Source organism: Strongylocentrotus purpuratus, unplaced genomic scaffold (assembly GCF_000002235.5).
Source record: "Strongylocentrotus purpuratus isolate Spur 01 unplaced genomic scaffold, Spur_5.0 spur5_scaffold_9, whole genome shotgun sequence".
NCBI lineage: Eukaryota > Metazoa > Echinodermata > Echinoidea > Camarodonta > Strongylocentrotidae > Strongylocentrotus > Strongylocentrotus purpuratus.
The window spans coordinates 5792214-5818223 of NW_022145615.1; the positions used below are offsets into that span (position 1 = coordinate 5792214).

The 26010-nt window shown below is 37.5% G+C and overlaps 1 protein-coding gene across 1 annotated transcript in view; it reads left to right on the plus strand.

The window, feature by feature from the left end:
- The window catches only part of LOC100893314 (alpha-2-macroglobulin-like protein 1), a 38327-nt gene that overhangs the window by 9395 nt on the left and 2922 nt on the right, over positions 1-26010 (plus strand). Inside the window, exons 9-29 of the mRNA XM_011677836.2 lie at positions 45-168; positions 1151-1260; positions 1926-2102; positions 4129-4350; positions 4972-5178; positions 5883-6041; positions 6363-6614; positions 7302-7371; positions 7919-8060; positions 8861-9077; positions 15119-15263; positions 16547-16647; positions 17057-17108; positions 17553-17645; positions 18253-18425; positions 19200-19448; positions 20337-20411; positions 22157-22316; positions 22709-22926; positions 23429-23650; positions 25313-25440. Of these exons, the coding sequence (XP_011676138.2) occupies positions 45-168; positions 1151-1260; positions 1926-2102; positions 4129-4350; positions 4972-5178; positions 5883-6041; positions 6363-6614; positions 7302-7371; positions 7919-8060; positions 8861-9077; positions 15119-15263; positions 16547-16647; positions 17057-17108; positions 17553-17645; positions 18253-18425; positions 19200-19448; positions 20337-20411; positions 22157-22316; positions 22709-22926; positions 23429-23650; positions 25313-25440 (3296 nt within the window). The remainder of the gene's footprint in view (positions 1-44; positions 169-1150; positions 1261-1925; positions 2103-4128; positions 4351-4971; positions 5179-5882; positions 6042-6362; positions 6615-7301; positions 7372-7918; positions 8061-8860; positions 9078-15118; positions 15264-16546; positions 16648-17056; positions 17109-17552; positions 17646-18252; positions 18426-19199; positions 19449-20336; positions 20412-22156; positions 22317-22708; positions 22927-23428; positions 23651-25312; positions 25441-26010) is intronic.

Consider the following 26010-nt stretch of genomic DNA (forward strand, 5'->3'; position numbering starts at 1 on the left):
GTTACTCTTTAATTTGTTGTTGTTTTCTATTTTGTTTTTATTAGAGTACTGACGCCGATGGTTGTGCTGTTATCAATGTTAATCTCACACGCTTAGAGCTCACATCGAGAAAGTTCTATATCTATGGAAATCTGCAAGTATCCGCCAGGTTTACCGAAACGGCTACAGGTACGGATGATTGGCGTACGACACATGCTCTTACGACAATTGATCGCTGGTCTTTACCCTATATTAACTTAATTCCTAACTTTAACTCTAGTTTCAAAGAAAAAGTATTGAAACTGTACATAGCCTCACTCATAACCCGCACCCTAACCAACACACAAGTGTAATCACAACATCAGCCCTACATCTCTGATGAATGAGGCCCGGGCAATTTAGTGGCTGTGGTAAAAGTTTAAAGTTTCAAGTTTTTTCCAAGTTTTTATTGTTCCACATTTTACAGAAAAATAGACATACATTCAAATCAAAACAAATTATACAATACATGTAGTATAAATGAGCAGTCTCAATGATTCTCAATTCATATAATAGATTCTCAATTCATATAATAGATTAAGAAGAATATAAGAAACCTATTAAAAAGCAGTGCTTGTATATCATAGGTTCCTGGAAATATAAGTATTGTAAAATGAAAAAAACGTAGCAGTAGAGAAAGACGTAATTTAGAGGGGAGAATCTAAAACACAATGGAATAAGGAAATTTGTATACAAAATAATGCATTAAGCCTATATAGGAGTTGGATTGCATCCGATTAAATTTCCAAAATGACTTGTGAGCTTTTCCATTAATTTGTTTTGTACACAACTTGTGTAAGGACAAGCCGTCATCCGATGATCCCGCAAGTTGTTGTTGTTTTGATTGTTTTGGGGCTCCTGAAATTGGAAAATTACGTCGTCAGATAGTTTATTCTGAATCAGTGGCTTTAGGGGGGGGGGGGGGGGGGGAAGGACCAATTTTTTTTTTTTTTTTTTTTTTTTTTTGGGGGGGGGGCCTCCTTTAGAGCACTTTTTTTTGGGGGGGGGGGGGACGGGAAGGAACATTCTTTCTAACCTCCTTTAGCGCCCCCCCCCCAAAAAAAAAAATATGATGATAATGCCCATCGTTCTTTCTGTTATATTGAGTTAAAGTTGTGTTTTGTCTTTGAAGGTGAAACGCTGACTGATAAATCTACGTCCCGTATGAGCTCATATACACTAACCATGAGGGCTATAAACAAAAACAATTTCTTCAAGCCTGCACTACCATACTTTGGAGCGGTATGTTCAAGATCATTGCTCAACGAACAATTTTGTTACAATTTAGGGGTGACACCCCATAATTACCCATAATTATTATCTTCTGCCGGCAAATATTTCAAATAAAAAGGCTACTCGAAATTCTGCATTTACATATATATATATTGTTTATATTTATTAATAAGTATTGTGTATTACTATTTAAAAAGGAAACTCGAATATTCCATCAATTAATAGAAAGAAATATCATTCCTGATAGAGTCTTATTATTCATGTCAACTTTCCAATTCATCCTCTTTCATAATTTTGATACCAAATATGTTATGACATTGTCATACATAAATGAATATGAAATATTTTAATAAGTGGGTTATGTCAGTTTGTCTATTGTAATTCTGTTTAAATACAATGCAAGGAAAGCAAAGAAAATATAAAGACACAGGACAAAGATCAAAATAATTTATTGTGTTTCTTTATCCATCTTCCAATATGTTTTGCAACCTGGAATGAGACATGAGTCCATGATTAGCCCAGGCAAGCGGCCTCGTCTATGTGATTCGTGTACCATATTCTATTTTAATTCGTTATGGGAATTAGCAGTTCCACAAAGAAGGAAACAAAAGAGATGTTAGCTGATCACCCTTACCATACCTACTGTATTCCATTCTACTCTGCGTTTCTATCAGGTCGAGGTGACTAATCCCGATGGAGCCCCAAAGCCTGGTGAGAGCATTATCGTGCGATGCAATGCTTTGGATTCCCCTGTAGAAGCCACTTCTAATGACCAAGGATTCGCTGTGTTCACTTTACCACTTCAGGGAATCTACGAAGGATTCGATAGTGGAAACTCTCTCAGTTGCAATGTAAGATGGCGAATCTTACTTCTTTTTAGCCCACAAGTCAAACCAACATTTGTTTTGAAATAAATCAGGTGGCTCTTATTTGTTCTTTTATGAGGCACATAGGAACATACACAACTCTCTGCCTCCTGAAATCAGAAACCCGAGATCATTGCATTTATTTAAGAAAGCTGTCAAACCTTGTTAGTTACTGCGTGTGTTGTTATTGTCATATGTTACTTTTGTACGTGTACATCCTTATAAGATTTTCGAACGAAAGATAAGGTCGTATTCTACTTGTCACTATTAAGGAAGGGATATTTAAGCTGTCATGGTGAAAGGACTTTTCTTTACTTATAATACGGGTAAGGTAGAATTCACGAGAAAAAAAAAGAAATCATATTTAAATGACCTATATCCTTGCATTCTTGCACTTACCCATGATAGAAAAACAAGTTAACCCAATAAAAAGTGAATATCGCATGTGATACCATAAAGAATCGAACAATCACAGATTCATAATCCCATATTCGCCTGAACCCAGTTCTACCACAAATCACTGTTTCGGGCTGCAACCCGATTTTGAAACTCACTTCGAATAGTGTAAAAAATGAGGTGAAGGGTCAGGCTTTGATGGAGCTGGCAATGACATTGGTATAGTGCACATTGCTCCGTGTAAATATGTTTCCTTTATGGAAACCCACGTTTGTAACCGTACCTCGGCATTTTGCACTCAAGCAGCTGTAGGATTATAGATGTAATGTACTTAAAACAGAAGAAGATACTAAGAACTTTATGTGCCAAATCCGAAACGGCCTGACAAGATTTATTTCTTCTCTCTTTACCTCTTCAGAGGGACTTTATTGTTACATTTAAAAATACATATATATTATTTACAAAACAAGTAAAATGAACCATATAAATTATGTACAAGATAATATAATTTCTTAAATGATCATTATACATTTCTAATACTTTCTTAGCTTCTTCATTATCGAAGTATCTTATATTTTCTTTGTATTTCAAATATTATTTCAATGAAGAAATAAAATTATTTAATAACCTCTTTGGATTGGTTGGTACTTCCCTAAAGTTCCGCTTTACGCAGTCTTTGTATATTACCATTTGAGCATAATTTATCAAAAATAAATTAAAATAAATTTTCTATTATCTATTTTATATCCAATCAATAACATTTTCATATCAATTTCAATTTCTATTTTAAAGATGAAATATATAATTCTTATGATAATTTTCCAGAAAACTCTTAATTTCTTGCAACGAAATATAAAATGTTCAATAGTTTCTTTTTCACGACAAATTTCACATTCGTTAGGCTGTACGATTTTTCATTTAAAGAGATTGTCTTTAGAGGGCAATATCCTATGAATTAATTTGAAATTAAATTGTTTGATATTATCGTCTCTTATCTTATTAAATTTGAACTGAAATACATCTTTCCAAACAAATGTTTCTGGCAGGCCTAACATATTTTGCCAGAAATGGAAACCAATTTTTCTTTTTTCCTTTCTAGCATTTAATTATAGTAACTTGTCGCTTTGGTACGTTCAACGTTTATAACATCTAAAATTGTCTCAACGTACATTGTTTCATTGACACTTAAAGCTTTGTTTAAACGTAAATTTTGTGACCAATATTTTGGGAATGCTTATTATAATTTTGACATTTTGAATAAAAACAACAGATTCTTTACATCAAAATAGTTATTGAATAGAGAGTTATATATTGATGTACCTTGATTTATAATATGTTTGATTTGAAAAATTCCTTCTTTTATCCACGACGAGAAATACAGAGGTTTATTATCAATTACAATATTACTATTATTCCAAATTTGTTCATTGGGAGTATCTTTTACTTTTATTAATTTATGTACATAACGAATTTCTGACCATATGCAAAGCAAATCCATATAAAACATTGGTAAATTTCTTTTTTTACATATCATTTTCATGTGTTTATTTGACAATTATACTGTAAACTCACGACAAGATATGACATCTAACATTGCGCTATATTTTCCTCCTAGGTGACAGCCAAAGACTTCCAAGAGAACATTCCATATGACCCCGATGTCTGGACCCTGAATCGACCAATCACTTACTTCAGTCTGAGTCCTATGTACTCCCCGACCGACAACTATCTGGAGGTCGAAGCGGTGATCCAATTTGGCAATCCAATACAAGTTGGCGGCAGCGTATCTATTTCAGTCCACATGACCAAGGATTGCACTGATGGACCCAAGATACTGGTGAGCATGTGCAGTAATCTCTTTAATCTTTTAATAACTCTCACCTTGGATCAACACGGCTAGAATAGACTCCCACATTGTACCAACACAGGTTGACTGTGGCTCTCTCCTGCTCGTTCCGTTGGTCAGCCAGCAAAAAGCTGATATATTAATATATAAATAATATAATTAACGATCTATGAACAAAATTATTACCCCCAGCACTACCAGATATCCAACAATCTACAACTTGGGTCGATAGATACAGATATGGGTCGAACCTGGGTTCTCTCGGATGATAACCAAGAGCCTTTCCTTATGTACCAACTAACCACAGCTAGGAATCCATTCTGTCACGGCTGATGTCAGTTTCATAGCGAGCTTAAAATTAAAAAAAAGTCAGGCTTTTGCTTCGACTAACATGACTAAAAAGTTTGTTTGACAATTTTATTCCTCTGTAAAGAACACCTCTAATGTAGATTTTAATTAAGATACAAGACACAAGAAAACAAAATAGATACAACTATGATGAATATAATTTTCCCCTCCGAAACTCTCTAACATACTATTAGAACATACTAAATCTTGAAAATAAGCATGTTTCAGGACTTACTTTCGAGTAACTTTTTACCATGATCATAGGCTGTGTCTCGAGGGAACATCCTCCAGGATTTCGAATACAAGGCATCCCGTCAGGAGAGCGCAAACGGCATCATTTATGACGTCACCTTTGTTCTCACGCCGTTAATGACCCCGTTTCTCGACCTTCTAGTCTTTGGTATCCTTGATGACGGAGAGATGATCGCCGATAGTCTGGAAATCGAAAGCAAAGCCGTCTTTGAGAATGAGGTAACCACCAACACGTCATTAATCTTTCATTTGCCAAAATTACCATCTGTCATAGTCGTTCATTTGCCACACGTGCCAATGGGCACAAAACAGTGGGAACAAATAGGCTTAGAAGAATTGTTTGTGCAACACAAAATAGTCGCAAATAACAGATCTCGGTCTTGATTAGGTACGTGACAACACCATTATGGATAATTTAGAACTCCAGATGTAAGGAAAATATGGGAAAGATGGGAACTGGTCATGCAGTTTAAGTCTAAATTTTTTTTCTTCTAGAGGCTATCATTAATGACTGATAATATGATTTTTGGAATATAAACATTATACATAAGCCTATAATACACAGCAAATTATGTTACATGAGGTCATAAAAAATAAATATTATTATTATTACATACCATTACATATATAGAAAAGTGAAAAGATATAATCACTAACCCATGACAAACACCTAGCACTTGTCTGGGTGCAGGGGTTAAATGAACATGTGGCACCAGGATTTATTTGTCAACGTTTTAAACTATTTTGTATAAAATACTCAAATATGCATATAAGATCATTAGAAGAGTATTTCATTTTAGTATAAATTTACCTGTTTCTTCTTTCATAATTATCATCATAGGAAATACGAGAAAACCCAAGATTCTTTTCATACAATACCAGAAGTATTCTTCCTCTTTGGATTTTGACATTTCTGTTCCCAGGTTCACATCCAGGTCGCCGACGGACAGGATGCCACACTCGAGCCGGGGGCACGGACGAGCATCGAGATCATAGCATCCCCCGGATCGTTGTGCGCTGTCGGAGTGGTCGATAAGAGCGTGCATATTCTCGGAGGCAACAACCAGATGAAGACCAGCGACGTAAGAAAAATTATTTACAAATTAAAAAATAGAATCGGGCGAGGCCACAGCCGGGGCCACAGCCCACTATTGAGAATAAAATAAAAAAAAGTATCCGTTTGGGATAGGCCTATACACCCCTTGAAGCCATGCTCGGAGATTGTAGGGATGGGGTCACAGACGGTTAGACCAGTTATTTTATATTTCGTTTTGGAGAATTTATTCCCGAATAGTGATTTATTTTTAATTGTCGAGTATGAATAAGGAGTTCACAGAAGAAATATGAAGAGACACTTTCTGCATGCCGTAAGTTGTGCAATACTCTCTATTCTCTCATTGTAGGTGGTCAGCTTTCTGAACACATTCCAGTTGAGCTCAGGTGACAATGATAATCCGCGGTGCCAGGATCACGAGGACGAACCAATCAATATTGATGATGGCGGAGTTGGCGGCCCTATACCTTTTATACCGCGGCCAGTATTTGAAGTAGCACTGGAACCCCAAGTATTAGCTCGCAAGAAGCGACAGTTTGGTTTCTCACCGTATCGTAGAGATCCATATCCGTTATACTCCGACGTGACCAGGGAATTTGAGGTGAGATTATGTTTAAAAAGTAATAATCAGTCATCAAAACGTAATAAACAACAAAGAATTTTGTGTTTAATATAGTACGAAAATGATTCACACAGAGCTCAATGATATTTGTCTACGTTCTATCCGGTTTGAGTCGGAGGGAAACTTCAATGGCTCTCAGGTGTTCAAGCATTACAAAAATTTTCCTCCGGATTTTAAGAAATAAAACACAGATCTAAAATTCGGTATATCTTCTTGTCACATAACTTGGCAGCTTGGCAGACTGGGTGGCTTTGGGTTTTTTGCGTTGATGGTCTTCGTGCGCCTTGCTCAAATTGGTATTTAATAATATACATTCATAATTTTATTTATTTATTTGTTTCGGGGGGGGGGGGGGAGGGGATCGAGCTGTCCCTTTTCCCTGTAAAATCATTGATGCAGTCAAGCCTGGATTTGAAGCGTTTAATAACCGGTTATAAACTGATAGTATGATTATATCAACCTCAAGCTTTATCAAGGTGATCGAGAAGAGGTGGTACGTCTCAAACTCAAAATCGTTTTTATACCAAGTGAACGATCTTTACGACTTAACTTCCCTTTTTCATTAGATGGGAAAAGAAATTTGATAGTCAAATTAATGTTGTTGTAGACACGTGAGGATTCAGAATATTTCATCTGCGTTTTTTCCCTTCTTTTTCTTCATTCCAGCAACTGGGTCTTGTTCGGATTTCTAATCTTAAAGTCGAGACGAGTCCATGTCAGACGCCAGAACCCTATCGTAAGAAATATAACGTGTAATTAAAAACGTGGTCGCACAGACTTTGAAGAAATCAACTGTAGGCCAATTTCATAACACCTTTTGTACTTTATATTTAAATTTGTACGGATTATATTATATATATATATATATATATATATTTATTGTCACATTCTCAAACTTCCATAGGTGACTCACATGCCTACCGAAATTGTCTTTTGTTGAATTGTTAAAGTCTTAGCGATCGTGTTTCATAGGGTATTTACTCCGTGATGTCTATTACCTATCGTGCTGTATAGAAAAAACATGGCATCCTTTGAATATGAATGATGGAAATTATATATCGCTATGAATGTTCTCGTATTACGCCTGATTAGAAATATAATGGAAAACAACATTTCAAGGATAGAGACAAAATTACGTACATGAATAAACTCTGCAATTATTCCGGTATCATATGTAGATGTTGTAAGATTTTTTTCTAAATAAAGGTTATTTTCCTAAGGTAAGAACACATTTTCCTACAAATAATCCTTTCTGTTCGTAAATTATGTTTCGGTCCAAACAGCATATTACTTTCGGAATGAAGCGTTCGCGTTTGCTGCTCAGGCAGACTTTGCACAAGCACTTTCAGTTTCGGCGGTTTCAGCAGGTCCAGCCATTCGTAAATATTTTCCAGAGACTTGGCTCTGGTATATGCAACGTCCAGAGTAAGACACATTAACATTACACATCATTCTCACCCCAGTACAGATGTGGGGATATAGTCATTTATAAACCATGTGTAGGACTATTGTATATGAATTTAAATCTCTAAAGTTAATTAAATCCTGAAGAGACAGACTATAAATGGAATAAAACTAACTAAGAGATTTCATAAAATTGAACATCTCTCGGAAACGTATAATGAATAATTAATTAGGGTTAACAGTTGCATGGCTCTCACAGTTTTAGGATAAATGCCTTGCAAAGTCAATTATTAAAATTTTATTTACAGCTAACAACTAAATGATTAATTCCCTTAACAATATTATTATCCCGATGAATGTTGTTTGAAAATGTGAAATATTTAAGCTTACGCCTAAAAGTAGTCATCAAAATATTATTATTCAATCACTCCATCTTTGATTTAAGAGTTATGAAAAAAAGAACCAAAAAATCCAGTTAACAATGATTTAATGGTTAACTGTACTATTACAGTTCTTACTGTTATACATATGTTATTGGTATAATGTTACTATTATCATCGTAATAATCGTTATTATAACTATGGTTATTATTATTATTATTATTGTTATATTATTATTGCTATTATTATTACTATTATCATTACAATTATTATCGTTGTTTCTGTCATTACTATCATCATTTTCTAAGCAGCAGAAAGAATGGTGGTAGTAGTATTAACAATATAAGTAGTAGAAGTAGTAGTAATAGCAGTAGTAGTAGCAGTAGTAATATCGTTTAAATCAAATCACCATACCCATCATTATCTATGTATCTTTCCTAGGGAATCCCCAACCGTCACCGTCCCTGATACCATTACAGAGTGGGTTGGAAGTGGGTTCTGTATCTCCTCAACAACTGGCTTTGGTATCTCCGAACCCTTCTCAGTGACAGCTTTCAAACAGTTCTTTGCGGATTACAATCTCCCTTACTCTGTCATACGAGGCGAAGAGCTGGAGCTTCAAATTAACATCTTCAACTACTTGGAAAAGTGCTTACCGGTACGTGATAATAATACGATGTAAAATTGATAACCAATCACTGGTCCGCTTTCTTGGCCCGTATAGAGATACTACAGTGGAGCAACGTGAGGTGGCAGTGGAAAGAAGGGTGTGAGGGATGGGGCGGTGTGTAGGAGGCGGGGGCACCGGTCTTTCTCGGAAAAAGAAATGCGAATCTACAAGGCTACATCAGGGGCAGGGAGCTGGAGTCTTCTTTCTCCCTTTTTCTCTCTTACCCGCCTTCGCTCTTCTTCATTGCCCTTTCTATCTCTCTCTCTCTCACTCTCTCTCTCCTTCTTCTCCCTTGCCCTTTCTCTATTTTCTCGTTTGTTCCTTCTGTTTTTCACCACCCGACTCGATTGTAGGCATGGGTGTAAAATGCCACTGTATGTAAAGAGAGAATGAGAGAGAAACAGAGAGAGAGAGAGAGAGATGGGGGGGGGGGGGGGGGAGGTGGTGTGTGTGTGTGTGTGTGTGTATGTGTGATAGAGAGAGAGAGAGAAAAAGAGAGAGAGAGAGAGAACACGTTTCTCAAATGTGTACATAATATGATGAAGAGACAAACTGGACCAATGGGTTCAAGAATGACCACGGACCACCCGATAGAGCGCATACGCATTATGGTCCAGCAAGAAAATTGCTTTTAACACATTGCCCTATAAAAGTGACAGCAAAAGTGACTCCTTTATACACAAAAGGACCAAAGACCGACCCTGGAAATTACAGGCCCATTTCTGTTCTACCGGTCATTGCAAAGTCTTTGAGAAATAAGCTAATGGTCGTCTAATGAATTTTTTAGAATCTAACAGGATTTTGTATGAACATCAGTACGGTTTTCGCAAGCGATATAGTACGAAGTTATTATTGATAAATCTTGTAGATGCACTTATAAATTCAATGGATAAAGGTAAACCAACGCTAGGTATTTTCATAGACTTTAAGAAAGCTTTCGATACTATTGATCATGAAATCCTTTAGGAAAGTTAAACAATTATGGAATACGAGGCATAGCATTACAATGGTTTCAAAGTTACCTTTCAAATCGATCGCAAGTCTTATGCTACAAGGAAATAGTATCAAGTAGGAGAAGGATAACATATGGTGTCCCTCAAGGTTCAATCCTCGGGCCCACTTTGTTTTTACTATATATTAATGATTTACCCTCTTCTACTAAATATTTTGTATTTTAGATTATTTGCTGCTGATTCAAACCTATTTCATACTTTTGATAAAAGACAGAAAGAAATAGATATGAATGAAGTGAATAACATATTTGTGGAAGTCCAAAAATGGGGTTTTGTTAATAAGTTGACAATAAACTTAAAGAAAACAAACTATATGCTCATTAAAGGTACTATGTCCCTTTTGCAGCCAACCTCAAATTATGTAGAACTTTGCAGGAATTATGAATATGTCATGTATGTCCTATCTGTGAAATTTAAATGTTAGCAGTGTCCTCATATTCAAATTATGCAAGGAAAACCGTTTACTTGCTAGACTTCACTGTCAGACACTATTGAGTGACTGACTGGCCTTTTTCTTCTTTGGTAATAACATACATGAAAAGAGTTGTAAAGGGTGCATGAGCATTTCTCTACATCAATAACCTACTTCTTGTGATGGCCAAGATTAAACTGATTGAATCTTTGCGCAGCATAAAACGTATGACCATTCGGTACAATTGTCTAAAAATCAAGACTATTACTTTTGGGCTCTATAGCCCTAAAGTCGATTTGACAACTAATAGTCGTTATTTTCTCACTTGAAGACATTTTCAAGCCCCACTTTTTTTAGGGAAGTTCTAAATTAGTAATATCTTTCAAATACAATTGGAATTTAACTTTTTCATTTATTTGGCCTGCAAATGGGACATACAGTACACGCCGAAAATCTCCGCAACACGATTTACACGATTCAAAATTTACACGATTCGACTGCTCGCGGGAATCGTGTAACCATTTATTTTTACACGATTCGTTTTTTGCCAATGAAGCGAAATTTGAATCGTGTAAACGTGTAATCGTGTAAAATTACACGATTCCTCAATTCAGGTCGAATCGTGTAATCGTGTAATCTTCCCGCCGAAAATCTCCGCAACACGATTACACGATTCAAAATTTACACGATTCGATTGCTCGCTGGAATTGTGTTACAATTTATTTTCAGTGGTGATGGTGAGCAGGTTAAGGATGTCTAGTTCAGTAAAAGCAAGAAGTTACTTCTTGGTTGAACGAGGACAAGTGGACGATACGGGCGGATAGCGAACATTACGCTTTCTTTCTCTTGTATATATTTTAAATTGCAGTGTCTTGTCTCTAGTTTTATTATAGACTGTTTGAAAGTTAAAAAAATCAGTCCACTTCCCGAAAAGCACTCTCGGATTTAATCCTCGGTGAGAAAAAAAGAAAAAAGCGATGAACGACGAAGGAAGGGGGGAATTTTGTTATTCCTAAGTTGTAAATAAGTCAAAATGATTACAAAATGTAAAGGAGGGCTAACATAATTAAGTATGTTGTGATACTCTTACATTACAAGGCTGTACCAATTAGAATTATGTTCACCACCTCATTCGTTACTATGAATATCGTTATACTTTTTTTTTTATTCAATCATTATCCATTTTACAAACCTGGTTTGTAAAAACGCGTCAAAACGCGTCATATGACGAACAAAGACCAAGGTTTGACGACAAACCTCCTTTGTGAATTCGGGCCTTAGACTTTGATCACTTATTGGTTTTTTAGCGTTCCTCGATCATTTTCGTAAATTACCTTTTACAACATTGCATTATTCAGCTATATGTATAAAGAGCTACGGTCAAGGCTTAAGGGCACACTTCCTGTCACATACAAAAGAAGCTTACTCTGAATGTGGCCTGCCATTGACCCTCGCCGGGGACAAAGGCCGTTGCCCTAGCTACAGGCAGAGATCCTTACATAATACCTATTGTTCAGGGGGTTCCCCTTGAACATAGGATCCCCCTGAACAATAGGTATTACATGTACGTAAGTATGTAAGCCACTGGCTACAGAGTGTAGGGAACAGTTGCAAGCCGAGAATGAATAGAATAAGTGAATGGCCAACTGTCTTTGAGTTAGGTTTAGCTCTAGAGCGGCACAGTGTCCCCCACTTTTTCAAGTTCCCCCAAAGTGCCCCTTTGAGTGTAGGAAAAGTACCTATTTTACTTTGACAAGTGTCCCTATTATTTGTAAAAGTGCCCCTTCCCCTTTCAACTCTGATAAGTGCTCCTTTTCTTTTGACACACGCCCCCTTTCCTTCGACGAGTTCCTATTTTCCTTTGCAATAAGTGTCCATTTCCATTCTCATTAGCGTCCTTTTAATCTCTAGTAAGTATCCCCCTTTAAGTACGAGAAGTGCCCCTCTTCACTTTTGATAAATGCCCCATCAACTCCGATAAATGCCCCTATTAAAATCTGATCGGTGCCCCTTTTCTTTCAACTAAAGCTTTTTTATCGCTCTTTCTCTCTCTCTCTCACTCTCTCTTTCTTTCAATATCTTTCCATTCCCCCATATCTTTCTCGCCTCTATTTCCCTCATTATGTTCCCCTCTTACCTTATTTATTTGTCTCTATTCCTCTCCGTTTCATAGCCTTCTCATTTCTGTTAATTTTACTATGTTTCGCCCTACTTTTTTATCACTCTATTTCACTCTTTCTTTCTTCCGGTCAACTTTTTAGTTTTCCCATTTTTCTCTCTTGCATAATTTTTTCTGTTTATCTTTATCGTGCCTCTCAACCCTCATTTTCCTTTTATAATGTTCCCTTCTCCTCGTAGCTATCTTTTTTTCCTTTACTTTTTCATCTGTCTTCCTGTTTCTGACGTTTTCCTACCTTGTCTCACGGATTAGTATACGATACATGTTAGTGGAAAGTGCTGAGGTTTATACACGAATATAAAGTACAGTAATTAACTGATGTACACTGAAGGTAAGTTGTGTATAAAGCAATTGGTGTAAGCAGGATACGATTTAACGATTGTTGCAGCTTGTCGCATCGTTCTACCAATGCCCTTATAACCCTAATAACTATTTACACGATTACACGATTCAGAGCGACATTCTTCAATCGTGTAAATTTACACGATTACACAGTTACACGATTGTTGCATCTGGTCGAATCATCCGACCAATTGGCACTTAACTATTTACACGATTACACGATTCAGAGCGACATTCTTCAATCGTGTAAATTACACGATTACACAGTTACACGATTCAGGTGAATCGTGTAAACCGTGTAATCCTAAAAATAAATCGTGTAATCGTGTTGCGGAGATTTTCGGCGTGTACTGTAGTACCTTTAAGGGATAAAGGCAATCATGTGAAATTAGGGGCATTTTAAAACTAAGTGATACAGTGATAGATAGAGTCAGTGTAGCATCTTTCGTAGGAATTCAAATTGATGAAACCTTGATGTGGAAGGAGCAAATTCAGAACATTAATAAGTGTATACGGAGGAAGATTGGACTGCTGTGTAAGTTGAGACACTATGTCCCTAAGCACATTATCATGCTCTTGTATAAATCCTTTATCCAGCCGCACATACTTTATGGTATTGAAGTTTGGGGAAGTTGCTATAAAAGTCATTTAAATTGCATACTATTGGCACAGAAAATGGCCATGCGTGTGATAACATTTTCCCCATTTAAAACAAGTTCAAAGGCACTGTTCGTAAGTCTACAGGTATTAGATGTGCATAATCTGTTCAAGCATTCAGTATCGACATTTGTATATGACCTGCAGAAAGGACAATTTACCACACTCGTTAATGGATTACTTTGTTTTAATGAATCACATGCATAGAACAAGAGGGAGAGAACATTTAATGCTACGATTACCTAAATGTAGTACGACACATGGCACATTTTCAATTTATTTCATTGGAGCAAAGCTGTGGAATAATTTGCCAATAAAAATAAGAGAAAAAAAACAAACAAGATCATCATTTCGTCAAAATCTCAGAATTAAACTCCTAAGCAGAGATGAATCATGAGGATCAAATAATATGATATTAAGTCAAAATAAATATCAATATGAATTTGCGTACAGTTTTAGAAACTTGGAGAACCAATCCCGACTAGCACTCGTGCTAACTTTTGGATCTCCCTTTAACAACATTTTAAGTTTGTAAGTTTAAAAATATCCTTTATTTGAATCACTTACACGCTATTGGAACTCTGTGAATTTCAATTACAGCCACAAATCTTTACGTATTATTAAGTTATAGCTAATTCACAGGTTTTGATATGACATGGTATATGATTAATTTAATTTGTGCACATAGTTCAGCTATGGATATTTTCTCTTTCTTTGTAACTCATGTACATGGATATTTTTGTTATTTTGTGACCCACTTGAATACATTTGTAACATTGTGTTATGTTTTTGTTTTGTTGTTGTTAATAAATTCAAATTCAAATTAAAAAATTATGATAATCAGTATAAAAAAGGCCCGTCAAACAATTAATTTGACTTTATATCGCTCTCATAATTTTATCTCTCTCCGCCTCATCGTTCCCTGGGAGCTCCCTCTCCCCTTTCTCTCTTTCTCTCACCCAGTCTATCTCTCTACGTCTCTGTCTTCCACTTTATTATATCCCTTGATATTTTCTAATTCTTTATATTGTTTGTTCACGATTCACTCAGCCTTATTCTTTGCTCTTTCACCCTCCTTCTATATTATCTATTTCTAACATCCAAGTTGCTATGTAAGTTCATATGCTATGTTATATATTATTTACGTATATTTCAACATTTCATTTAATATACTATACTTCGAACCAGCTTCCTTAGTTTCACTCCGTCTCTCTCTCTCCCATACACACACACACGCACACACACACACACACACACACCACCTCTCACACACATTATCTCCACACCCCTCCCTCTATCTCTATCTTGCTCTCTCCTCTCTTCTTCCACGCCCGTCCTATGTATTTCTGCAAGTGTCTCGTCTTAAATCAGTTAACCGCCTGTCCATATTTATAACATTTTCCCCCTGTCATTGTTGTTCATAAAGGTTAAGGTAACTCTCACTGCGTCTTCTAAATTTGAGATCAAAGAGGAATCCAACAGCAAATACACTTGCGTATGTAGCAGCTCTGAACCAACCCAAGTGACCTTTAACGTTCGGCCCACAGCACTAGGGGACGTTGATCTTGAAAGTAAGTATACCATGCACCCCTGTCTATCAGTTTTGAAATAATGAGCGATGCCGTAAAGTATATGTCCTTTACGACATATCTTTCATCTATTGCACCACTAAGCTTTTTGCAGACGATTGCATGCTGTACCGTCCAATTAAATCAGTAAACGACGTGGACATCCTGCAACAAGACCTAGATGCAATGGTGGAGTGGTCTCAGAAATGGGGCATGAAATTCAACCCCAAAAAGTGTGAATCAATGCGTGTCACCAGGAAGAAGAAACCGGGTAAATCTTCATACAACCTCCTTGGTGTCACCCTGGAAGAATGTAAGCAGACAAAGTATTTTGGTGTTGTGATCCAGAACGACCTCCGATGGAATGGCCAAACTCACCTCGCTACAACAAAAAGCTATAGGAGTATTGAGTTTTCTGAGACGCAACTTTCATCACTGCTCAACTTCCATAAAGGAGAAACTCTACCTCACCCTCGTTAGACCACACTTAGATTACGCAGTTGCTGCTTGGGACCCACACACAGCTAAGAACATTTCTTCGATCGAACGAGTCCAGAGGCAGGCAGCCCGTTTTGTCACAAGCACATATCAGAGAGAAGCAAGCGTCACCCTCCTAAATTCTCTTTAATGGAACTCTCTCCAAGACAGACGCGAAGCTCACCGTCTAAGCTGTGTCCACAAAATGTTACATGGCCAGCTGGACATAGATGCCCAAACACACATTAAACCTAAACCAGATCGTAGCAGACGCGGGCACTCAAGTCAGTTCGAAATACCATTAGCCAGATTAGATGTATATAAAAACTCTTTTTTTCCACGCACAACCAGAGCATGGAATGATCTCGATTCGGCATTAGTATCCCTGACTGACTCAGCAAAGTTTAAAGTAGCACTCCTTCCGAAATAAGTCCACCCTCTGCCACCACGACCTCCGGTTTAAATTCCACTAGGAATATTTTGGAGAAACAACAACCAAGTACCAAGTATTGAACCCCTCCTCTCCAAAAGGCCTGCATCTATGGCCTTCATACATGTACATACACACACACGCACACACACGCACATAACCGCACCCATCCTCACACTCCCCCACCGGCGTATACACACGCTCCGTAAAAAAAGTACCTATACGCCTTGTTCTCATTGCTACATGCTTAGTTTTCGTTATTATGTCGAATGCCTGAATAATTTGTTATTGTTTTAAAGTTTTCTAAACTAAAAATTGAATAAAGAACTGAACTGAATTTCACATTCATATAACATAATATAAATATGTCTTCTCTCAGCAACCGTGATCGTTGCGTATGACCAGACTGTATGCAGAGGGAAACCTGTTGAAACTGGTGTGACACACAGTGATGGACTAAGCAAGCCTATTCTCGTAGAGGTAAGATGAAATATGTAACTGCATCAAAATGCCCAGTGCTGTATAAAGGTAGCCTTAAAAACCAAAGTAACGCTGTATTAAACTAAAATGACCTATTGGTAATATTATATTATATTATACTTTGACGGATGCCATTTCTATATGCATCGTATAATTACCCGGCAGTACGTGTCGACACCGTCGTTAAATCCCAATGCCTCACAAACCAGACCAACAGCCCGATCAAACAACGATATTATGTCCAACGGCCAAGAATCGGTCGGTTTGGAGTCGGTATGGATTCAGTCTGGCGGTGTGACTGAAGGTTAAAAAATGAATGTTTTATTGTTTAACGGTCAACTGAGAGCTCTTTACCTCCACCCAGTTTGCCATAACAATTCCCTCTAACTGCTTGTTTGTTTCCTTACAGCCTGAAGGAGAGGAGGTGGAGGAATCACTTAGTTTGTACTTCTGTCCAAAAGGTAAGCACTCATTGGTCATGTGATCATTTTGGACAAAATAAGGCTGTGGTGACGAATTGAAATATGATCTTAAGTTTGTACTCTCAACACGGTAAATGGGTATCGCGGGGAACATTTCTAATGTTTTCAGCACCTTTGGTCAGCTTGGCCAAAGCTAGATAGGGTAATAAATAATTTGTAAGACGACTTGGAGTTGATGTATAAGCAATATGAAATTCATCAATATCCTCATTTTATCAATACTATTATCATCATCATCAGTATTATCATTACTATTGTAATCATAAGTTGTAGTAGTGATATTACCATATTCTATTTTTTCTTCTTTTAGTACTATATAGTATTATAAGCATTTTAATAGTATTAGCGTTATTATTGTCATTTTTTTTGTTTTTATCGTTATTATTCTTACCTATATACTCCGTATTATCCCCTATTTTACAGAAGAGGAGGACGGCACATTCAGGCATACATTTGAGATCTCAGTTCCGGTGGAGTATGTTGCGGACTCGGGCAGAGTTACCATCTTCATGTCAGGTATTTAAAGAACCGTTCTGATCTATTACGCCATCTACTATTCAATATATTCCACCCAGAATTTGATAATAGACCAGTTCGTAGATAGCACATGGTACAAATCAGCCCTGAACAACAAACCTACACCCGTGTATCATAGGCTGTACCCTCGGTGCATAATTGCTTCATAATTACATGAATTTAATGGACAACTATTCAGTATTCATCTCGGTGGTTTTACACAATTACAAATGAACTGTAAAATGACGTGCGCAGGTAATACCTACGAGATGGTTTATATACATGCATGCTGGATGATTTGTATAAAATAGACCTACCTTTAGAACAAAGCAATGTTTTATCAGATTTACAGTAACACAATAAGCATAGGAATATATATATATTGCATAGTTCTGGTGTCTTTTCACTCGGAAATTAATTTCCCATTTCCAAGCAACACTGATTTTCTTGAGGGGCCCAGTGCTGAAGCACCCCACTACCCTCCGGCTCCCAGGGCTATAGACTTTGCTCAAATCCATTATTCAGGTTACCAAATGATTGGTACTAATATATAACCAAGTCTATTCCATTTTAATAATCGGAATCTCCTTCTATTCATCCAATCTAGGGGACATCCTCGGCAATAGTCTTGCGAACATCGACAGACTGCTCAGGATCCCGTCTGGATGCGGTGAGCAGAACATGATCGGGTTTGTACCAAACATCTACGCGCTCCAGTACCTCCAAGCGACCGAACAAGCTGACCAATCACAAGTCAACAAAGCCTTGTCAAATATGAGGGTAATTATAGTGTTTGTGTTCTTGAAGTTTAGTGTACCACGTCAGTTAACATTCATCATTATGAAAGACTATGTGCAGTTTCAAACTCAAAAATGTTGATTCATAGGAACCAAGCAGACACAATCTACCTACTGGCAATTGATATGGCGATAATCACATCAGATTGGTTTATACCGATCGCAACTTGATATCAATCGCAAATCTGTAGGAAAGAACCCTGAATGTGATTGTATATCGTGTTTGTTCCTGAGGGGTTGTTTCCTGTGTGAGATGACCTAGTATCCTAAAAATCCTTTTTTACTTAAGAATATTTGAGATGTGGGAATATTGGAAGAAGTAAATTAAACAGCGATCATAACTAAACCCATATTCATGATAAGTGAGAAACTATTAAAAGAAACGTTGATGGTGATCAATTACGTTTATGCATAACAAAATTAAACCATTCATATAATGGATTAATTAACGTGTGTTAAACCTACGATGCATACAATCATACAAAGAGTATCCATTATTGCAAACAAATACATGAGTAAAATAACGGAAATTAAAGGAACTACGTGATTCAAGAAAGAGGCGGAGAAGACGTAGCAGTAGAAAAATGAAAACAAATGATGACCACGACGATAATGGAGAAGAAGAAGAAGAAGAAGAAGGAGGAGGAGGAGGAGGAGGAGGTTGACCAAGAGGAAAAAAGAGAAATTAGTAATTTTATAAAAGTTGAACATATTTGTACTTGATTTAGACTTTTTCCCCCATTTTCATAATTTTCAGAAAGGATACCAGAAGCAGCTCAATTACCGGCGTAGTCGTGGGTCTTACTCGGCGTTTGGTAACAGGGACCCAGCAGGTAGTGCATGGCTGACAGCCTATGTGATTCGCTCCTTCGCTCAGGCCAGTCAATTCATTTCCATCGATACAAAGGACCTTGACGTCAGTATTAATTGGCTGTACAACACCCTCGGACAAGAGGAGAATGGGTGTTTCCGGTCAAGGGGTCGCGTAATCCACAAAGAGATGCAGGTATAAAAAGCGGGCCGCCACCCTGATATTAAATTGGTTTTATTAGAAGCAGATTCATGAGAGAAACAAGTCAGGGAAAGTTTGAGCACAAATTTATTAGAAATAGGAAAGTTATAATTTTTGAAGGTGCGATCATTCAAACGCAAATTTCCAACAATGTGACGAATCTTGCGTCACCACCCAGTTGCTCCCTGTACTAAAATAACTTCAAAAATTTAAATTTTCCCTTGAGAAAACTTTCAATCATACATTCACCTAAATGTATTATGAATGTCTACAAATAGTATGAAGCAAGCCCATTTCGTCATCAATAACTAAACAAAGAAAACTTTATATAATGTTCTTTTTACAGCAAATTGGAAAGGAGCTGTCAAGAAACGTTTGTCTTTCACTAAAAATGTATTAGAAAGTTTGTAACTGTGTAATTTTTAATTGAATATTGCTCAAATGTGTACTTATTTGTTATTTTTTTCTTTATTTTTTCTTTCATTAAACAATCCAAGTTGATATCACGTTGCATGCTAAATTGAGAAAATAATGTATCAGAGACTTCAGTCTTCGCACACAATATTGTTTTCAAATTAAGAAATGAAAAACTTTGTTTCATGTGATAAATTGCAGCATCTTATGTTCAACATGCATACAGATCGAGCATTTTGATCCAAGAATATTTAGCCATATATAATATCCCTTTTCTTCGTTTAACAGTTTAATTCACTGCTATCATCTTGGATGAAGAATGTGCAATGTTCACTCCCATTTTTTAAAATAATTTCATTGATTTACTTAATAATTCATTTATTTGCTGCAAAGAGCTAAGCTACATGACTTGTATGTATATATCTTCCACGATTATTTCTAATTTGTCTTCTCTTGACCTCTCTTTAGGGTGGAGTGAATGATGAGGTGACTTTGACAGCGTTCATAGTTGTCAGCTTACTGGAAGCCCAGCAGCCTTTGGAAGTACGTATGGTGGGCTTATTTCAAATCATTTTGTCATCCCGTCGGGTCGGGTGGTCGAGTTTCCCGACCTTTTGTCAAGACGTGTCCCTTTATTCGCGAAATGTAGGGGGTAATGGTTGTGATTTCACGAAAACGCGACCACCAGGCCAGACGCGATGATCGGATGATTCGAAGTGAGCCGTATGGTGCATTCACCGTTTTGAATTAGCAAGTAGAACCAATATGTGCATGTGCAATCAAATCTGCGTACACTATAAATATGACGGACAAAGGAAGAGGACAAAATATAAAGTTCCCAGGTAGACAAAGGAACATCCCTTCACTGCTAGTATGTAAAAAGTAGTAAAACAGATGAATATGCATGTGACACCTGTTCTGCACATTTGCACATAATAGCAGTGAAGGGATGTTCCTTTGTCAACCTGAGGGACTGTATATTTTGTCCTCTTTCTTTGTCCGTCATGTTCATAGTGATAATAAAGACCACAACTCCAAACAAATGAATAATGAATTTAATTGTGGCTTATAGGAAAAGAAATTTTAGAACACGAAAATGCACTTAAATGAGACAACTTACAAAATCTGGGTAGATCTACTAAATCTAGAGATGAGTTTTGATTTTTATTTAGTAATGCACACCTGTCATATTACGTACATTTTCGTGGAAAACGATTTGTTTTAGGTATGGTCAGACCTTTGCATATTTCCTGAATGTTCTGTAATTTTCATCCAAGTGAGATTATTTTCAGAGAGAAATAAAGGGGCGGAGTGGATTTATTATTACAAGCCTTTTACCAGTTCTGCATACTCTGTGAAAAAAAATTGAATCGGACAACAATAAAATAAAATTGATTCTTATTTATATTCAGTTCCAATAAACAGCTTAGTAATACTTGGTAAAGACTTTACCATAGACTTAACAGAGATGTCGTGGACGAGTGGATATTTTACCGGACTGTGGATCACAAGGTCCGCGGTTCAAGTCCCGCGGTTCAAGTCCCAGTGCGGCACTAATGTCCTTTGGCAAGTCTTTGATCTACATTGCCACTCTCCGCCCAGGTGTTAAATGAGTAGGCGGTAGGATGTGAAAGCTAAAGTGCTTAGATTAATAATTATATTTGCTTTTTATATAGCGCCTAACACTTACTTTATCAGAAGTCTCTAAACGCTCTACAATAATGCTGTATAATTACCCTGGCTTGAGCAGTGCAGCTGGTACGCGCGCTGCATTTCAAGGAATAAATTCCTACAGGGTCCCCATTCACTTAACCTGGGTGGACTGTGGAAATAGTAGATCAATGTCTGGCCAAAGGACATTAGTGCCGCGATGGGATTCGAATCACGGACCTTGGGATTGACAGTCCAGCGACGTATCCACGACACGACACCTGATTAGATTAGCATGTGTGCGCTTGGAAAAATGACGCCTGGCTGGAATGCCCCCAGGGAGTGGAGAATGTGCATACATTGTGTGCGAGTAAGCCTGAATCTATAAGGCGCTTTGAGAGGGCCTTCGGTCCTGAAAAGTGCTATATAAGAACTAGCTATTATTAATATTATTATTAAACTTTCCCATGTTGATAACAATCTAGGGGTTTCACCGATAGAACCAGAGACAAATAAAAACTTGAAATAGTGTAAATTTTTTTTTAAAAATGATAACCTATGTACCTAATAATGTAACAGTGCATGTCTATGTCTTTGTTAAGTTACCGAGAAGTAATGATTTTGATATTCTCTTTCAGACCCAGGCTATTCAAGACGCGTTGTCCTGTATCACCAACTCTATCGGCAGTTTGGAAGACACGTACACTGCCGCCCTCATCGCCTACGCCCTGAGTATAGCTAAGGATACCAACGTCGTTCAAGTCCTGGAATACCTCGAATCAGTCGACAAAAATGAAAGTACGTGTACTTTAGGGATGGTTTTATCTATATAAAACAGCGAGAATAGACCAGTGTGTAATTAGCTTATGACTACGACATATAGATGACCCCGAATATTATAATAAAGTGCTTTAAATATATAGTATTAACCCGGTCATTAGATTCAATACTTACCCACACACATTGTGTGCACAATCCCCACTCATTCCAGCCAGGCTTTACGTGGCGCTCAAAAATTGTTCCACCAACAATGACGGTCGCATCCTATCGGATACCCATTTAAAGACTTATAGAAAAGTCACTGCGAAAGAGATGAGATTTTAGTTTGTAAACGGGGGCCTTTTTTAAAGGGGCATTTCGACTCCAGTAATGATCTTGTGCTTTCACACCTTTGGAATTGATGTTGACAGTTGGAGTGAGATACTGGGTAAGCAGCCGAACGCAGACCCCGGGATCGCGTAGGTACGGCCGTGGTGCAACCGCTTCCTCCCTCAGCATTGAGATGACAGCGTACGTACTCCTAACCTACATCAATGTTTACGGTCATGACGCCATAGCTCGCGGCTCGGCTATCTCCAAGTGGCTTGTCTCACAGCAAGGACCTCACGGAGGGTTTAAATCGTCTCAGGTAACATTTTGAGGAAATTATGATGAAACGTTAATGCATTTTTACAGTTTTAGGACTATTTAGATATTCCCATCCTTATTAAACCTCTAAACTCATTGTGGTCATTATTGTTCTTGCGTTTCAGAAGGAGCATTTGGAATTATTACCATACAACCCCCCTGACAATTAACTAAACCCATTTCTAATCAAACTTCTGGGGGAAAATACCCGACCTCACACAGCAGACGAAGACTGTAGCTGAACAGCTGAAAGAAAACAAAAAAGTGGGGGGGGGATATTTTGTATTGGGATCAAAAGTTAATATCCCCAACAGACTTGAAGCTTTGTTCAGAGAGTTTATGAGAATATGACTCAATTTTTTAAAGAGCAGTTATTTAGATAATATAAGATAGCTTTTGGTTAATAGTCAGTAAGTTCTCTCATGCTGAATGGTAATCCAAGTAATGAAAGAAGGACATCATGCAACTATTCAGAATATTCTTCAAACCACTTTCTTTCCCAGGACACCGTCGTCGCCATCCACGCTCTCGCTGAGTATGCCCGTCTTGTGTTCGGCGGCGAGTCTAACCTGGGCATTGCGTTCAGCTACAAGGAGCATTGTTTGTGGAACTCAATATTCGTCATCCATGATGGAAATCGTCTCGTTCTCCAGCGGGCCGACCTCGACCAACTCCCAAAGGCAATCGCAGTCATCGCTACTGGCGAAGGATGTGCCCTTCTCCAGGTAAAGTTCATTTTATTTGATGTCGGTAATGACTGTAACAGGGGAAAACAAAAGAAAACCAGAGCAAAGCAAGATCAAGTATAACCGAATTATAGAATTTGATTTGAAGATTAAGCTTGAATCTATGGAGAAAAAAGAGAGAGAGAGAGAGAGAGAGAGAGAGGAAGTGAGAGAAAGAGAGAGAGAGAGAGGGGGGGGGGGGGAGATTGAGATTGAGATTGAGGGGGACCCGCACAAGCTTTTGATACAATATTTTTATACATACAGGCTTAATTTGCGTTTCGTTCATTAATTTAGCATCGAGAAAACTCTCTTCCTTCACTTCTTCAGTCAGTAGCGCTAGCAGCGCTGATGTGGCCATCACAAGTTTACGCGACCTTCTATGTACGTCTGATGTTGCTCTCGTTGCCTTTGACAGCTTTTTTCCTGTCCATATGTGGACGTCTTTCAACCAGGAAATAGCAGGTCTGTCTCTTTTTGCCTGGCTTCCACTGTTCTTAGGGACATTCCAAGACCATCCCTCCTTACTACATTGGCAAAAAACTGCAGTATACTTCTGGCAATACTCTTTCTGAGCAACATCTCTGTATCCAGCTTTTCCAGTATTCATCGATTTGTTCTTCTTTCTGTCCACGGAACCCTCAGTATTCGCCGGTATACCCACATTCTAAATGCATCTACTCTCTTTTTTAAAATCTCTTTTGGTCATGGCCCATGTCTCATTTCCGAAACAATGGGAAACATATAGATTTTAATGCTATCTTTAAATTTAAACTGTTATTTATTCCCCGGTTTCTCCAGATATTCCTTGCATTCCTTGCCATTGCTAATCTCATTTTGATTTCTTTCTCACTTGATCCTTTAGCACTTACAAGTGATCCCAGGTATATACAATCCTGGACTTCAGCAATGTTTTTCTCCATCCAAAATAAAATCTCTTCGTTTCGTGTCTATTACTAATATCTTTGTCTTCTTTGTGTTTTTAAAAGAGGAGATCCTTTTCATATAAACTGGCCTGTTTTGTTCTTCTCATCATGTCTAGCAGCTCTACCTTGCTGGTACATATTAAAGTTGTATCATATGCATACCTGAAATTGTGCCTTCTCTTGACTATGGAACAGGTAGTACTGGTTTTTATGTTACCAGTAGCAGACCAATGGAGTCTGACCTGACATACTATAATAATACCTCAATATCATAATGATTTTATTTAGCCTTTGGTTACCTAGCAGGGTTAATAGGGAAAAGACGTATTCTTCATTATTTTCCATGCTTAGGACTATCTGTCCTTAGTGGGAGCTTGTATAACGTAACGAGCAATGGTTTACAACTTCCGCAAACAGAGATAATCAGAGTCAAAAGGCATATTCATCGTGTTTTCACTATCCACTGGACAGTTTTGTCATGTTTACAAATCATCTGAAAGGATTCTTGCGCCTAATCCAAGTTTCAAAAGCGGTACTCGCCTAAGAAACAAAAACATAACACGCAAAAAAACAAACATAAAAACATCGAAAACAAATCCAAAAGCAAAACGCCACATGTTAGGTTAAACATCCACAATAAATGAATTTGTTTTCAATATTCTCGTTCCATTCCCGTCAGTTGTAATACTTACACCATACTTCTCTTTGCTTACGTTTTCTTTCAAATCATTATCAGGTGATCATTCGATATAACATTCATCCGGCTCTCCCTCCCGCACCAGCCTTCGAGATCATTTATAACGTGGGTCCTACGACGCAACAAGACGCCTGCCAGGGAAGCTTTAATCTCAATGTGTGTGTGAGGTAAATAAAGTTGGAAACCTTATTATCTTAGAATTTAGATGAATTTAAAGTGCACTGTAATAATGATCCTTCGTTTAGGTCTTAAATTATATCTACCGTCATCAACTAAACAAACGACAATAAAATCAATCGAATAATTATTAATCGACTTGTTGTTCCATCATTTAATAACTCATTCGTTTTTATCATCTCACACTAATTTTAGCATCATAACAATATGTCGTTCGTCTTTTGGATGAAAAACTAATCCTATTTCGGATTTGTTGTTGTTCGGAATTACGAAGTCCATTTAATTTTTCTGAAATATGAACACTATGTCAGTTTCGGAAATATATCCTTCGGAAGAAAAAAAAAACACGAGATATAACCAACCAAACAACCAACCTATAATATGAACCAGCCAACCTGCCAACCAAATAACAATCAACGACCAATACCAACCAAGCCTCGAGCCGCCTCGACGGGACGACGGGACGGCCTACCGACCAACCAACTAACCAACCAACTAACCAACCAACAACCCAATTAATCAACAATCTACCTTACGAACTATAACTTTGACCAAATCAA